Source organism: Marmota monax, unplaced genomic scaffold, assembly GCF_021218885.2.
Source record: "Marmota monax isolate L192 unplaced genomic scaffold, Marmota_monax_Labrador192_F-V1.1 WCK01_AAM20220418_F8-fsc00035, whole genome shotgun sequence".
NCBI lineage: Eukaryota > Metazoa > Chordata > Mammalia > Rodentia > Sciuridae > Marmota > Marmota monax.
In genome coordinates, this window is record NW_026691961.1 from 1343522 (window position 1) to 1362099 (window position 18578).

Genomic DNA, 18578 nt, shown 5'->3' on the forward strand with positions numbered 1-18578 from the left:
TGGCTAATGCCAAAGGGAGAAAAAGCTTTTCTCTTCCATTGAAATTTGTTTAACATAAAATTCTGGTATGCTCTAAAATGTGGATACTAATACACAACAAGGGGCAGAGGGGAAGAATAACATTTCAGTAGATTAGACAAAGGCAAATGAAGGGAAGGGAGGGGGAACAGGAATAGGAAAAACAATGAAATGAATCTGACTTAAGTTTCTTATGTACATATATGAATACACCAAAGTCAATCTCCATATCATGTACAACCAAAAGACTGGGATCCTAATAAGATGTACTCCATGTTTGTATAACTATGTCAAAATATAATCTACTGTCATATATAACTAAAAAGATAAAACAAAAAAATTCTAGGATGGTTTAGTAAACCCAGATTCCATATAAGGGTTTTTCATGTTAGATAATATAAAAAATAAAATTTTAAATTAAAAAATACCATAATTTTTATATCAAATTAATAGAATTATATGTAGACATGCATAGACCAGCAGTGCCAATACATTTGGAAAGCAGAACACCAAACCACAATTATAAGAAGATAATTATTTTTGATAGCTATTACTTTGAATCTGTAAATTGCTTTGGGTTTATGAACATTTAAACAATATTAATTCTTCACCATGAACATGGAAGGTTTTTCCAGTTTTTTAATCCTCAATTTCTTTCATCAGCTTTTTAAATTTCATAGGTTAGGTCTTTTATTTCCTTGGTTAAATGCATTCCTAGGTGCAGGAGCCCAGGCTCAGGTAAAGCCCAGGACCACTTCCCCCAATCCACCAACCCACACCAGAGCCCAGACCCAGGTCCAGTATTTTCCTGCCAACCTTCAGTGAGAGCCCAGGTCAGGCAAAAAACACCCCGGCCAACCCACAGATTCCCACTGGAGCCCCTGGGCCCAAGTCAGGCCCAGGACCGCCCCTGCTGACCCTCTGACCTGAGCAGGAGCCTACTAGGCCTGGGACCCTCCCCTGCTTGGAGCTAAAGAGAACTCTATGGCTCCCCATTTACCAATGCTTGGCTCCCTAAGCCTGCCTCCATTGTGGGACACTGCTGCAGCCATTGCCGTAGCCCTCTCCATATAGTAGCCTCCACTTTGGGACAACATTCTGGGCCTGGTGGCAGCTGCCCATCACACCACAGTATGCCACAGTGCTGTATCTCTGAACAGGCAGCCATCTTAAGGCCCATCCTTTCAGCCCCATCTCTGAAAGTAGTTGCCTCCATTTTGGGACACGTGCAATGCCATCTTGACTTACCTCTGCTACTACTGCCACCATCTTTAGTTGCAGTAGCATCAATTTTGGAACACTGGACAGGCACTGGAAACCCAACATTAAGGTTCTTACAGGTTTGATACTAGAGCTGCCACAACTAGGGATGTGGTGGTGACTTCCCTCTGGGACAACAGCCAGGACCCACAAGATGATCACCACGGTCTCTGCAGGCTTGGTTACACCAGAGGTATCCCTGTTAGGTGTGCTAATAGCTACCATCTTGTTGCATAAATAGGACAGTGCCTTTCACAGGGTCACCCCTTTCTTTTCTCCTGTTAACAGCCAACTTCTTTTGATACATCTTTCACTATTTCTACTATTCCTAATACCTCTATATTCTCACTTCCTACCTCATAAACATCACCCCCACACCTCCCCGTTTCTCTCGTTGTCCACCAGTAGAAACAGTAGAACATTTTGCAAATCTACTGTTTACATAGCATATATTAAAATCATTCCCTTTTTAACCTTTGTTTATTTTTATGTGGTTCTGGGGATCAATCTAGTACCTCACACATGCTAGGCAAGTGCTCTACCACTGAGTCTCAACCCTGGCCCCTGAACACATACTTTCAGTTTATTGTGACAAAACTGTAATCATCTAAACAGGAACTATTTGATTTAAAGCTACATATTGCTTGCATTGGGTGCTGTTAATAAATATGGATTTCCCCCTTAAAGGCAAGACATCAGAAACCTGCAGAGACACTATAAGATTATAGGATAGAAACTGTAACACCTCAGATCCACACTGCTAGAGGGGAAGTCACATGGAGAACATGAAAAGATAAGGGAAGAAAGTGCCCCAGACAACCCAAGATGATACAATAATAGAATCCATTGACTGCATAGTAGATGAAATGTCAAAAGGAGTTCAGATTGTACATAATTAAAATGATCTGCAAATCAATGACATAAGAGAGCAAACATAGGTGACAATCATTTCAGCAGTGAGATAAGACAGGAAATTCAGGCAACAATTGAGATAAGAGAGCAAAAATAGGTAGCAAAATATTAGAAAGAGAGATTCTGAAAAACAAACAATCAAATAAACCAGAAATGATTGAAGGAAACAACATACCAAAAAAATTCAATAGAAATCATCACCAATAGACTAGATCATTGGGAAGACAAAACCTCAGACAATAAAGGCAAAACGAACAATCCTGAAAATAAAGTTGACCACACAGTGAAGATTGTAAGAAAAAACCATGAACAGAACCTCAAGAATTATAGGATACCATTAAAAGACCAAATCTAAGACTTATTGGTATAGAGGAAGGCACAGAGATACAAAGGAAAGGAATACACAATCTCTTCAATGAAATAATATCAGAAAATTTCCCAAACATGAAGAATGAATTGAAAAATCAAATACAAGAGGCTTACAGGACACCAAATGTACAAAATTACAAGAGATCTACACCAAGGCACAGTATAATAAAAATGCCTAGTATACGGAATAAGGATAGACTAAAGCCATAAGAGAAAAGTTTCAGATTACATGTAGGGGAAAACCAATTTGGATCTCAGCAGATTTTTCAATCCAGAACCTCAAAGCTAGGATCCTGAAACCACATATACCAAGCTCTGAAAGAAAATGGATGCCAACCAAGAATCTTATATGCAGCAAAATTAAGCTTCAGATTTGAAATAAAAACCGTCCATGTTAAACAAAAGTTGAAGGAAATTATAACTAGGAAGCCTGCACCAAACAGAATTCTCAGCAAAATATTCTAGGAGGAGAAAATGAAAAACAACAATGAAAATCAGCAGAAACTACACTAAAGAAAAAAACCAATCAAAGAAGAAACCAACTCAAGTAAAAAACCAAAAACAAACAAAAATGACCAGAATACAAGCCATATTTCAATAAAAACTCCAAATGTTAATGGCCTAACTAATCAATTAAAAGATACAGACTGGCAAATTGGATTTTTTTTAAAAAAGACCCAACAATATGTTGCCTTCAAGAGACTCATCTTATTGAAAAAGACATTAACAGACTGAAGGTGAAAGGATTGGAAAAAACATACCACTCACATGAACTGCATAAACAGGCAGGGGTTTCCATCCTCAGATCAGATAAAGTGGACTCCAAACAAAAGTTAGGGATAAAGAAGAACATTTCATACTGCTTAAGTGAATAACACATCAGGAAGACAACAATTTTAAGTATTTATGCCTCTAACAATGGAGCATCTACGTATATCAAACAAACCCTTCTAAATTTCAAGAATCCAATAGACCCACCACAATAAAACTGGGTGGGATTGGGGTTGTGGCTCAGTGGTAGAGTATTTGCCTGACACATGTGAGGCACTGGATTCAATCCTCAGCACCACATAAAATTAAATAAACAAAGTTACTTAAAAAAAACTGGGTGACTTTAACACACCTCTCTCATCACTGGATAGATCTTTCAAACAAAAACTAAACAAAGAGATTATAGAACTCAAAAATACAATCAATATTTTATATTTAACAGACATATAGAGAATATTTCATTCATCAATGAACAAATACACTTTTTCTCAGCAGCCCATAGATCCTTCTCTAAAATAGACCATATCTTATGCCACAAAGCAACTCTTAGCAAATACAAAAAAAAAACAAAACAGAGATACTACACTGCATTCTATCAGGTCATAATGGAATGAAATTAGAAATCAATGACGAAATAAAATATAGAAACTATTCTAACAGTGGAGTATTATTTACTCTACTGAGTGATGCATAGATGGCAGAAGAAAACAACAAAAATATTCTTAGAGGTAAATGAGGACTCTGATACAACATATCAAAATCTTTGGTACACTATGATAGCAGTACTGAGAGAAAAGTACATTGCATTGAGCTCATTCATGAAAAGCATTAAAAAAGTCAACAAATAAAATGACCTGACATTACATCTCAAAGTTCTAGAAAGAGAAGAACAAATCAACACCCAAAGTAGAAGACAGGAAACAATTAAAATCAGAGCTGAAATCAATGAAATTGAAACAACAACAACTACAACAACAAAAACAATTAAAAAATTTACAAAACAAAAAGCCGGTTCTTTGAAAAAATAAATAAAATTGATAAACCCTTAGCCAACCTAATTAAAAGGAGGAGAGACAAAACTCAAATTACTAAAATTTGTGATGAAAAAGGGAATATCATGACAGATACTATTCAAATACAGAAGATAACTAGAAACTAGTTTGAAAATTTATTATCTAATAAAATAGAAAATCTCAAAGACATCAACATATGATCTTCCCTCACTGAATTAGGAGGAAATACACAATTAAAGTAGATCAATTTTGAGCAAAGAAATAGAAGATGCCATCAAAAGCTTACCAATCAAGAAAAGCCCAGGACCAGAAAGATTCTCAGTCGAGTTTTACAAGACCTACAAAGAAGAATTAATACCAATACTCCTCACTATCACCCTGATACCTAAGCCAGACAAAGACACATCAAGGAAAGAAAACTTCAGACCAACATCCCTAATGAAAATAGATGAAAAAATTCTCAATGAAATTCTGGCAAATCACATTCAAAAACATATTAAAAAGATAGTGTACCATGACCAAGTAGGGTTAATCCCAGGGATGCAGGGTTGGTTCAACATATAGAAATCAATAAACATAATCCATCACATGAATAGACTTAAAGATAAAAACCATATGATCATCTCAATTGATGAAGAAAAAGCATTTGATAAAACACAATACCCTTTCATGTTTAAAACACTAGAAAAACTAGAGATAGTAAGAATATACCTCAACATTGTAAAAGCTATCTATGATAAGCCTAAGGCTAACATGATTCTAAACAGAAAAATTGAAAGCATTCTAAGAACTGGAATAAGACAGGGAAGCTCTCTTTCACCACTTCTATTCAACACATTCTTTGAAACTCTAGCCAGAGCAATTAGACAGATGAAAGAAATTAAAGGGATATGAACAGGAAAAGAAGAACTCAAACTATCACTATTTGCGGATGACATGATTCAAAAAAACTCCACCAGAAAACTTCTAGAATTAACAAAAGAATTCAGCAAAGCAGCAGGATACAAAATCAACACCCATAAATCAAATATATTTCTATACATTAGTGAGAAACCCTCTGAGAGAGAAATTAGTAAAACTATTCCATTCACAATAGACTAAAATAAAATAAAATACTTAGGAATCAATCTAACAAAAAAGGTGAAAGACCTATACAATGAAAACTACAGAACACTAAAGAAGGAAACTGAAGAAGACCTTAGATGATGGAAAGATCTCCCATGTTCTTTGATAGGAAGAATTAATATAAGCAAAATGGCCATACTACCAAAAGCATTTTACAGATTTAATGCAATTCCAATTAAAATCCCAACAACATTCCTCATGGAAATAGAAAAAACAATCATGAAATTCATTTGGAAAAATAAGAGACTCAGAATAGTCAAAGCAATCCTTATCAAGAAGAGTGAAGCAGGAGGCATCACAATACTACACCTTAAATTACACTACAGAGCTGTAGTAACAAAAATGGCATGGTATTGGAAGGCACCAAAATAGACTTGCAGACCAATGGTACAGAACAGAGGACACAGAGACAAACCCACATAAATATGGTTATCTCATACTAGACAAAAATGCCAAAAACATTCACTGGAGGAAAGATAGCCTCTTCAAAAAATGGTGCTGGCAAAACTGCAAATTCAAATATAGAAAAATTAAATTAAACCACTCTCTCTCACCCTGCACCCTCTCATCAACTAAAAGTGGATCTGGATAGGAATTAAACCAGAGACCCTGCATCTAGTAGAAAAAAAGTAGGCCCATTATAATTCTTATTACACATATACAGCAAAATTTTTCATATCTCTGGTTGTATACAAGTATATTGACACCAATTTGTGTCTTCATACATGTACTTTGGATAATAATGTCTATCACATTTCACCATCCTTGCTAACCCCTGCCCCCTCCCTTTCCCTCCCACTCCTCTGCCCTATCTAGAGTTCCTCTATTCCTCCCATGCTCCCCCTCCCTACCCCACTAGTTTCGCATTCTACTTGACATCACTGGAGTGACTAGAAGGCTGAAGCATGGAATCATCTGCAACTAACACTCATGTGTCTGAAGGTTGATGGTTGCTATCATATATAAATAAAAAATTAATTAAAAAAAGAAAATGCCAAACTGTACAGTGTTGTGCCAGTCTTTATGACTGACTCATTTTTGTCTACATTTTAAATTAAGGTGATCACTAAAAATTGCAAAGCAACATTGATATTCAGAATAAAATTTCCATTTTCATATCTAAAAAAAAAAAAAAAAAGTAGGCCCAGATCTTCACCATGTAGACCTATCATCTGACTTCCTTAACAAGACCCCTAAAGTGCAAGAGGTAAAATCAAAGATCAATAAATGGGATGGATTCAAATTAAAAAGCTTCTTCTCAGTAAAGGAAACAATCAATAATGTGAGAAGAGAGCCTACAGATTATCACTTCTGATAAAGCATTAATCTCTAGGTTATATAAAGAACTCGAGAAACTTAACACCAAAAAAACAAATAACCCAGTCAATAAATGGGCTAAGGAACTGAACAGACACTTCACAGAAGAAAAAATAAAGTCATTCAACAAATATATGAAAAACTATTCAACATCTCTGGCAAATAGAGAAATACAAGTCAAAACTACTCTAAGATTTCATCTCACTCCAGTCATGCTGGTGAGGATGTGGGAAAAAGGGTAAACTCATACATTGTTGGTGGGACTCCAAACTGGTGCAATCACTCTGGAAAGCAGTATGGAGATTCATCAGTAAACTTGGAATGAAACCACCCAGCTATTCCACTCCTTGGTTTATACCCAAAGGACTTAAAATCAGCAATACTACAGGGACACAGCCACATCAATGTTTATAGCAGCTCAATTCAAAATAGCTAAACTGTGGAGACAGCTTGGATGCCCTTAAATAGATGAATCGATAAAGAAAGTATGGTGTGTGTGTGTGTGTGTGTGTGTGTGTATATATATATATATACATACAATATATATATATACTATATATATATACAATATATGTATATATATACTATATATATATACAATATATATATATACAATATATAGATATATATATATATAGAGAGAGATATATATAGATATATATACACACACACACACACACACACACACAATGCAATATTATTCAGCATTTGCAGGTAAATAAATGGAGCTAGAGAATAGCATGCGAAGTGAAATAAACCAGTCCTCAAAAAACTTTGATAAGTGGAAGGCTGATTCATAATGGCAGGGGACATGGGAAAAATGGAGGAACTTTGGGCAAAAGGGAGGGAGGAGAGGGTAGGGGACATGGGGACAGGAAAGATGGTGGAATAAGAAGGACATCATTATCCTAGGTACATGTATGACTGCACATATGGTGCAATGCTACATCGTATACAACCAGAGAAATGAAAAGCTGTGCTGCATTCGTGTACAATGAATAAAAATGCATTCTGCTGTCATATATACCTAATTATAATGAAAAAAAATTCAAGAAATTTAATCCTAGGTATTATTTTGGAATTGATTTTATGATTTATTTCTCAGCAATCACATTATTGGTGTATAAAATGCTATTGATTTTTTGTATGTTGATTTTGTTTCTTGCAACTTCACTGAATTTATCATTTTTAAATAGTGTGTTCTCTGGCCTAACTGCTCCAGGTAATGCTTTCAATATTATATATACTATACTAGTTCCCCATTCAATATGTTGGCTATGAGTTTCTCACACATGACCAAATTTATTTGTTGAGGTACAATCCTTATATACTTAATCTGTTTAGGGTTTTAACATGAAGGGATGTTGATTTTTTTATGCACCTACTGAGATGATCATATGATTTTTATCCTTCAATGTATTGATGTGTTACATTTATTAATTTATATATATTAAACCACCATTTCATCTCTGGAATAAATCTAAGTTGATCATGGTGAACAAGCTTTTTGATATTCTGTTGGATTCAATTTGCTACAATTTTTTTCTGAGAATTTTTGTATTTGTGTATACAGGAATATTATTCTAAAGTTTTCTTGTTGTGTTCTTATCTGATTTTGGTAGTAGGGTAATACTGACCTTGTAAACAGTTTGGAAGCATTTCTTCCCTTTCAATTCTTTTAAGTACTTTGAGAACAACTGGCATTAGTTTTTCTTCAAAGGTTTGCTAGAATTCAGCATTAAAGCCATCCAGTCCAGGACTTGTCTTTATTGGTAGACTCTTTCTTATTGATTCAATTTCACTAATAGTTATTAGTCTGTTGAGGTTTTCTATGTCTTTATAATTCAATTTCAGCAGGTTATATGTGTCCATAAATTTATACATTTCTTCTAGTTTTTCTAATATTTTGCCATATACTTGTTGGTAATAGTCTCCATGGTATTTCCACAATATCAGTTTTAATGTCTCCTTTTTCATCTCTGATTTTTGGATCTTCTCTCTTTTCTGTAGTCTAGCTAAAACTTGTTAATTTCTGTTTATCTTTTCTAAAAACTCTTTATTTCATAGATTTTTTCATCTCTATTTCTGCTCTGATCAAAATACCAATTAAATTTTTCACAGAAATAGAAAAAAATAATTATAAAATTCATATGGAAGCCCCAAATACTCTGACTAGTCAAAATGGCCTTGAATAAAAATAACAAAGTTAGAAGCATCACAATACTTGATTTCAAGATTAGTATGGAGCCATCATAATCAAAACAGTGTGGTATTGGCATAAAAACGGACACAAAGATCAAATGAAACACAATAGAGGACTTAGAAGTAACTCATGGATCTTTGGCCAACTGATTCTTGAAAAAGGCACCAAAACCAAACACTGATAAAAGAACAATTTCTTCACTAAATGGTTCTGAGAAAACTGGATATTCATATGCAGAAGACTGAAACTTGTACCCTCTATCTCTCACCCTGTATAAAATAAACTCAAAATAGATAAAAGACTTAAATCTAAAACCTGAAACTTGTATTCAAAGAAAACATAGGGAAAATACTTCAAGGTAATGGCATCGGTAGTGATTTTTTTAATATGACTCCAACAGCACAGGAAACCAAAGCAAAAAACCAAAAATGACAATTTGGATTGCATCAAACTAAAAAGTTTCTGTACAGCATAGGGAATAATCAAAATAACAAAGTGACAACTAACTGAATGGGACAAATACTATCTCACCCAGTTAGAATGGGTATTATTATTAAAAAAATTGCTGGTGAGGATGTAGAGAAAAGGGAATTCTCATATACTATTGGTGAGAATGTAAATTAGTTTAACCAATGTGGAGAACAATATGGAGGCTACTCAAAAAGCTAAAAATAGATCTACCGTAAAATCCAGTGATACCACTTCTGGATATATATTCAAAGGAAATGAAATTAGCACACCAAAGACATACCCATATGCCCATGTTTATTGTGGCACTATTAACAATAGCTAAGATATGAAATCCACCTAGGTACTTGTCAACGAATGAATGGATAAAGAAAATATGGCATATATGCACAATATTTATCCAGTCACAAAGAAGAATGAAATACAGTTATCTGCAGAAAAACAGACGGAACTGAAGGACATGTTAAGTGAAAAAAGACACAGAAAGACAAGTATTACAAATTCTCTCAGATGTAGAAATCAAAAAAGAGTCAACTTGAATGTAAAATAGTGATTATGAAGAGGTTAGAAAGCGGGAGAAGGTAGATAAAGGAAGGCATCAGTGTATCTGTAAGCGTGTGTTCAAACACCACACTGCAAACCACAAATGTGTACAATGAATACATGTTAATCAAAAATAAAAATTCTAAAAGGTATATTAATAAGAGAATTGAAAATAGACAAAGCATGGGTATATCTAGTAAGTTCACCAAATGTATAGATTGAAAAGATAAAATAAAAATTTTAAAAAACCACTTCAAATTTACAATAAACATTTTCTCATCTATTAAATATAAATATTTAACAGATATGACACACTAGTATACAACTGTGATAATAAAAATAAGAGAGCTGAAGGATCTGCTTACCAGGACTTCCTCCATCATTAAGATTCGGGTTCCTGGGGCCTTGAGAAGGATGATCAGGAAAAAGATAAGCTGTTTTCCAGCCTGCCTTGTCTGGCCACCAGATAGTCCTCTGTACTCTTGTAAAACGCAGATGATATTTTACCTAGAAGTAGCAAAAAAGAAAATAAGCTATGTTTAAAACCAAACAAATCTGAAAAAAATTAGAAAAGTTCAGGCCAAATAAAAAACCATGCAATTTGAGGGATGAGCCTCATCTGAGGTCAAAGTGGCTGTGAATTCCTGGAAAAAAACAATAATATCTACATTTTAATTCTCAAAACACAGATAATGAACAAAACAAGATATACACATGGCCCATTGGTACATTAAAAGATTCTTTTTTTGTTGTTCTTTTTAGTTATATATGACAGCAGAGCATATTTTGACATATTTATACAAACATGAAGTACATCTTATTCCAATTAGGATCCTTGTGGTTGTATATGATATGGACATTAAAAATTCTTAATGTCATGTAGTGAAATAAATGTAAATTAAAACTACAGAGATATCTGATATCCTTCTTACCTATCATATCACCAATCTATCTGCTTGCAAAGCTGTAGATAAACAAGCATTTTTCTTTTCAAAAATTTTTTTAGTTGTAGATAGACACAAAAATTTTATTTATTTATCTTTATGTGGTGCTGAGGATCAAACCAAGGGCCTCACAGGTACTAGGCAAGCACTTTACCAATGAGCTACAACCCCAGCCCAACAAACGAGCATTTTAAAAAATTTTACGTGGAATGAAAATCACACAATTCCAATAGAGAATCAGGCAATGTCTAACAAAAATACACATGGATTGTTTTAGTCCATTTAATGTTGCCATACTAGAATTTTAGATTAAATGATAATGAAATTTACTTTCTTATAGTTATAGAGGCTGAGAATTTCAATTTTTAAGGACAAGCATGTTTGATGATTCTGATTCAAAGGTGATGTCTTATCCTCTGGAGTGAAGGAATGCTTTTTCTCTACAAGGTAAAAGGTTAAAGGCAAAGTAAAACACAAGCCAAAAGGGGCCAAACTCTCCCTTCCATAACACTATTAATTCCACCAATAAGGGCAGAGTCCTCTTTTCCTAACTACCTCTTAAAGGTACCCCCTTAATACTATTACAATGGCAATTAGATTTCAACATGAATTTTGGAGGCAAAAACCATTTTAACTATAGCTCATTTACTAATTGATTCAGAAATCTCATTTACAGGAACAGACTTGGATGCAGACCTCAAATAATATTAAGAAAACATCTGCCTAAATGTCTTATAATGTTATATATGGTGTAAATATATTGGAATCAACTGCAAAGGAGACTGCTGAAACTATGGTATCATTACACAATAGGGTGGTATGATCTCTTCAAGGCATAGCCAGGAAATGAACCATACACAGTGAAAGTATGAGAATTTTGAGATATTATACAGGTAACAATAGCAGAAAAGTACCTGCCAGACCTATAACTAAGGGAACAAAACCAATATGTTGAAATTATTAAAAGTTATAAATATAGAGGAGAGACCCTGAGGGGCTAATACATAGACCTCTGAAGAGGTGACAGAGTCAGGTAGAGGGCTGTCTCTCTTAGGTTGAAGGAGGGATCCTTTGAGACTGGGACTTAGATTCCTTAATAAGCTCAAGTTGCCTAGTGGTAAGTATTTGAGAGGATGCAATGAAGCTGATTTTGAAAAGTTTTGGACAATCTACAAAATGTATTTGGCTTCCACTTTGGGAAAAACTGCTACTGACAAAACAAAGAAGTGATGCTTAGAAGACTTTCAGAAGAATTAAAAGCAGACAGAAAGCCAATAAGAACGTTCTTTCTCTCCAAGTCTTGCAAACTGTCTCCAGAGTCCAGGATTAGGAAATGTAACACATTTCTGGGAAATCAGAAATGCAATGAATGTATCAAAGGGCAGAGTACAGAAGGATGGGTTCGGAAACAAAGAAACATGAAAAATGTGTGTGTGTGTGTGTGTGTGTGTATACACACACATATTATATATATACACACACACATTATATAATATGTTTATGGCTATTCGAAGTGAATTCACCTATTATGAAATGCACAAATCATAACTGTACACTGAGTTTTGACAAATGACAATACATACACTTATTGTAACACAAAACACTAGCAAGATGCACAGTGCCTTCATTTCTGAAAGTTCACTTATGCCCTTGGCCCAATGAATCCCTCTAATACCCCTCATCATATATTTATTTTGCCTATTATGGAAGTTCATGTGGAAATACACAGTATTATTCTCTTTTGTATAGGTTTCTTTGATTCAACGTGATGTTTTTGAGATTCAGTTATGTAATTACTTTTTTCAGTCATTGATTCCTTTTTGTTACTGAGCAAAATTTCATAGTATGAGAGTTCCAAAGGCTCTACACTGCATATTTTTCATGTCTTTATTGGCCATTCATGCATGTCCCCTGCAGAACTATCCTCATATCAAAATTTGAATGTCTTCTTCTTATTGAGCTATAGGACTTTTTAAAATATCTTGGATATCAGCACATTATCAGATTTATGCTTCACAAATAATTTATCCAAATATTGTGTCTTCTAAGTTCATTTCCTGAGGTATACTTTTTTAAATGTTTTTATTCTAATTTGTTATATATGACAGCAGAATGCATTACAATTCATATTGCACATATAGAGAACTGTTTCATATCCCTGGTTCTATACAAAGTATATGCACACCATTTTGTCTTCATACGTGTTTTTAGGGTAATGTTATCCATCTCATTACACCATCTTTTCTACCCACATGCCCTTTCCCTTTCCCTCCACTCCTTTGCTCTATCTATAGTTCGTCTTATTTTCCCATGTTTCTTCTCCCAACACCACTATAAATCAGCCTCCTTATATCAGAGAAAACATTTGGGATTGGCTAACTTCACTTAGCATAATATTCTCCAACTCCATCCATTTACCTGCAAATGCAATGATTTTATTCTCTTTTATTGCTGAGTAATATTCCATTGTGTATATACCACAGTTTCTTTATCCGTTCATCTATTGAATGGCATCTAGGTTGGATCCAAAGTTTAGCTATTGTGAATTATACTGCTATAAACATTGATGTGATTGTGTCCCTGTAGTATGCTGTTTTTAAGTCCTTTGAGTATAGACCGAGGAGAGGGACAGCTGGGTCAAAAGGTGGTTCCATTCTGAGTTTTCCAAGGAATCTCCATACTGCTTTCCATATTGGTTACAGCATTTTGCAGTCCCACCAGCAGTGTATGAGTGTGCCTTTCCCCCTACATCCTTGCCAACACTTGTTGTTTGTATTCTTTTTTAAAAATATTTTTTTAAGGAAGTTGGGGCCTAATCTGACATGATGGAGATTTGGGCCTACTTTTTCTTTTATCAGACGTAGGGTCTCTGGTTTAATTCCTTGGTCCTTGATCCACTTTAGGTTTAGTTTTGGGCAGGGTGAGAGAGAACTGTTTAATTTCATTTTGTTGCATGTGGATTTCCAGTTTTCCTAGCACCATTTGTTTTTGGCACTTTTGTCTAACATAAGATAACTGTAATTATGTGGGTTAGTCTCTATGTCCCCTATTCTGTACCACTGGACTACCAGTCTATTTTGGTGGCAATACCATGCTATTCTTTTTTTAAAAAAAAATTTGTTAGACCTTCATATTTATATGTGGTGCAGTGCCTCACTCATGCTAGGCAAGCACTCTACCACTGAGCCACAATCCCAGCCCCATCCATGCCATTTTTGTTACTATTGCTCTATAGTATAGTTTAAGGTCTGGTATAGGAATGCTACCTGCTTTTACTCTTCTTCCTAAGGATTGCTTAGCTATTCTGGGTGTCTTTTTTTTTAACAAATGAATTTCATGAATGCTTTTTCTATTTCTTTTTTTTTTAATATTTTTTAGGCAGCCCAGCCCAGCCTGGAGGAGGAAGCCCGGAGCCAGCCCAGCCCAGCGCGGAGGAGGAAGCCCGGCGCCAAGCCAGACTGGAGGAGGAAGCCCAGCCCAGCCCCGCCCCGCGTGCTAGTCTGGAGGAAGCCCATCAACACTTAAAACCCATAAAAGGGGGTGTGGCTACCAGCATGGTTCTGCAGCTGATCCAGGTACCTGGTTTCCAACTCCTCCACCCTTAGCTGCGATAACTCAAAATATTTCCCACAAGCTTTTGGGGGTTGTAGCTATCAACGCAAAACAACAACTGTACAGGCACCTGGTTTCCACCTCAGAGACTAGAGTAGGGAAGATACAGGTGGAAGCTAATGTCCTTTCATATTGGCTATACCCACCACCCTGAACACAGAGGCTCAAGCTAGGAATAGACAACGCCACCTACTGGAAGCAAGGAAAACAGTGTTCTGAAAGACTTGACTTTTCTCTTTCTCTCTTTTCTTCTCTCTTTCACAACCTCCACATATGTGAAACCAAGGACTGTGCATGAACAACCAAATCACCAAAATAATATAATATAGAGGAATTGCATATACCCCATCTTCCCCCCATTTTTTTCTTTATTTCTATCTTCTTTTTACTTCTCTCTTATTTCTCTTTTCTTCCTTGTTATTTTTTTCTTTTCTTCATTCGTATTCCCTCTATCCCACTTTCAACCTCCTAACTTTTGCTATCTATACATAGGATAACTATCTAAATACAGATAAAAGGTTGAGTCTATACATTCTTCCATAAATTACCAGTCTATTGGTTAGAGTTCCCCAATGTTGCTAAGTTAGTTTAACCTCATACCCTCACCCCTTTCCCTCTAAGTATAACATCCTTCGTCTGAAATTAAGTTTTCTTTATGCCACCAGATATGGTATGCCTTTTATGAAACTAATGACTATATTCTTAAATAATAATTAAAACCAATATCTGTAGACTTAGAATATAACTATAAATGTATTAATAATGAAAACTTGTGCTTAGGTGATGTACTGTTGATATTGGGAACATTGTCTTTCTCTGCAAAAGAGGGATTTAGGAGCTATAAAAGAATAATATAAATATATAAGGGGAAAACCATTAACACAACAGTTTCACAAAGCTAGAAAGAAACATGAGCAGTATGAAAAGACAAGGAAAGAAAGGACCACAAACAATACAGGTCAATTCAACATTAGATGATGTAATATCTGCAGCTGATGGAATGTCAGATAAAGGAGTTCAGGATATACATGCTTCAGATGATCTGGAGTCTCAAGGAAGACATTATACAGCAAATTCAGACAATGAAAGATCACTTTGACAATGAATTACATAAACAAATCCAAGAAGCAAAAGATCAACTCTACAGGGAGATAGAGAATAAAAAAAAAAAACAAAACCAGAAATCCTGGAAATGCAGGAAACAATAAACCAAATTACAAACTCAAATGAGAGTATTACCAGCAAAGTAGAACACTTAGAAGATAGAACTTCAGACAACGAAGACAAAGTTTTTCAACTTGAAAAGAACATAGACAGCTCAGCGAGAATGTTAAGAAATCATGAGCAGAATATCCAAGAATTATGGGATAACATAAAGAAACCAAACTTAAGAGTTATTGGGATACAAAAGGGTATAGAGGTCCAAACCAAAGGAATGAGCAATCTATTAGACCAGAATAGCTAAAGTAATTCTAAGCAGGAAGACCAGAATAGCTAAAGTAATTCTAAGCAGGAAAAGTGAAATTGGTGGTATCGCGATTCCAGATTTTAAACTATACTATAGAGCAATAGTAACAAAACAGCATGGTACTGGCACCAAAACAGGCTGGTAGACCATTGGTACAAAATAGAGGACACAGGGACAAATCCACAAAATTACAACTACCTTATATTAGACAAAGGTGCTAAAACCATGCAATGGAGAAAGGATAGCATCTTCAACAAATGGTGCTGGGAGAACTGGAAATCCATATACAACAAAATGAAATTGAATCCCTTTCTCTCACCATGCACAAAAGTCAACTCAAAATGGATCAAGGAGCTAGGAATCAGACCAGAGACTCTGTGTCTAATAGAAGATAAAGTTGGTCCTAATCTTCATCACGTGGGGGCAGGCCCCAAATTTCTTAATAAGACACCTATAGCACAAGAGTTATAACCAAGAATAAACAAATGGGACAAATTCAAACTAAAAAGTTTTTTTCTCAGCAAGAGAAATAATATGTGAGGTGAATAGGGAGCCTACATCCTGGGAACAAATTTTTACCCCTCAAACATCAGATAGAGCTCTAATCTCTAGAGTATACAAAGAACTCAAAAAGTTAAACAACAAAAAAGCAAATAACCCAATCAACAAATGGGCCAAGGACCTGAACAGACACTTCTCAGAAGAGGATATACAATCAATCAACAAATACATGAAAAAATGCTCACCATCTCTAGCAATCAGAGAAATTAAAATTAAAACTACTCTAAGATACCATCTCACTCCAATAAGAATGGCAGCCATTATGAAGTCAAACAACAATAAGTGCTGGCAAGGATGCGGGGGGAAAAGGTACACTCATACATTGCTGGTGGGACTGCAAATTGGTGCAGCCAATTTGGAAAGCAGTACGGAGATTCCTTGGAAAGCTGGGAATGGAACCACCATTTGACCCAGCTATTCCCCTTCTCAGACTATACCCAAAAGACCTAAGACGAGCATACTACAGGGACACAGACACATCAATGTTTATAGCAGCACAATTCACAATAGCTAGAATGTGGAACCAACCTAGATGCCCTTCAATAGATGAACGGATTTTAAAAATGTGGCATTTATACACGATGGAATATTACTCAGCACTAAAAAATAATAAAATCATGGCATTTGCAGGCAAATGGATGGCATTAGAGCAGATTATGCTAAGTGAAGTTAGCTAATCCCTAAAAAACAAATGACGAATGTCTTCTCTGATATAAGGGGGGTGACTCAAAATGGGATAGGGAGGAAAAGCATGAGAAGTAGACTACCACTAAATAGGGAAGAGAGGTGGGAGGGGAAAAGAGGGAGAAGGGGAATTGCACAGAAGATGAAAGGAGAATCTCATTGTTATACAGAATACATATATGTTGTAGTAATGAGAAAAAGAAAAAAAAGTGTGTCACATTAGATTGGATAGAGAGAAAGGATAGGAGAGGAGGGGAGGAGTAGGGAGGATAGGAAGGGCAGCAGAATAGACAATATGATTGATATATGTACATTCCATGTATGTATTATATATCAAAATGCATTCTACTGTCATGTATGACTAAAAATAAATAAAAACTAAAAAGAAATATTTTTTAGTTGGTGATGGACCTTTATTTTATTTATTTGTATGTGGTGCTGAGAATTGAACCAAGTGTCTCACACATGCTAGGCAAATGCACTACCACTGAGCCACAACCCCAGCTCCTGCTTTTTCTATTACTATGAGGAATGTCATTGGGATTTTGAATCTGTATAATGCTTTTGGTATTATGGTCATTTTGACAATATTAATTCTGCCTATCCAAGAACAAGGGAGTTCTTTCCATTGTCTAAGGTTTTCTTTAATTTTTTCTTTAGCGTTGTGTAGTTTTCATTGTAGAGGTGTTTCACCTCTTTCATTATGTTGATTCCCAAGTTTCCTTTTTTTTTGAGGCTACTATAAATAGGGTAGTTTTCCTTGTTTGCCTTTCAGAGGATTTGTCACTGATATACAGATAAGCCTTTGATTTATGGGTGTTGATTTTTTATCCTGCTACTTTGCTAAATTCATTTACTAGTATTAGAAGTTTCCTGGTGGAATTTTTTGAGTTTTCTAGGTATAGAATCATATTGTCAGCAACATTGCTAATTCTTCTTTTCCTGTGCATATTCCTTTAATTTCTTTTGTCTAATTGCTCTGGCCAGTGTTTCAAGAACTATGATAAATAGAAGTGGTGAAAGAGGGCATCCCTGTCTTGTTCCAGTTTTTAGAGGGAATGTTTTCATTTTTTCTCCATTTATAATGATGTTGGCCTGGGGCTTAGCGTAGACAGTGTTTACAATGTTGAGGTATGTTCCCGTTATCTTTAGTTTTTCTAGTGTTTTGAATATGAAGGGGTGCTGTATTTTGTTGAATGCTTTTTCTGCATCTATTGAAATTATCATATGGTTCTCTTTAAGTCTATTGATGTGATGAATTACAATTATTGATTTCTGTATGTTGAACCAACCTTGTATCCCTAGGATGA

General features: G+C 35.2%; 1 protein-coding gene across 1 annotated transcript in view; it reads right to left on the reverse strand.

The window, feature by feature from the left end:
- Positions 1–18578, reverse strand: part of LOC124093499 (phospholipid-transporting ATPase ABCA3-like) — a 167521-nt gene that overhangs the window by 137721 nt on the left and 11222 nt on the right. Inside the window, exon 4 of the mRNA XM_046445959.2 lies at positions 10365–10506. Within this exon, the coding sequence (XP_046301915.1) occupies positions 10365–10506 (142 nt within the window). The remainder of the gene's footprint in view (positions 1–10364; positions 10507–18578) is intronic.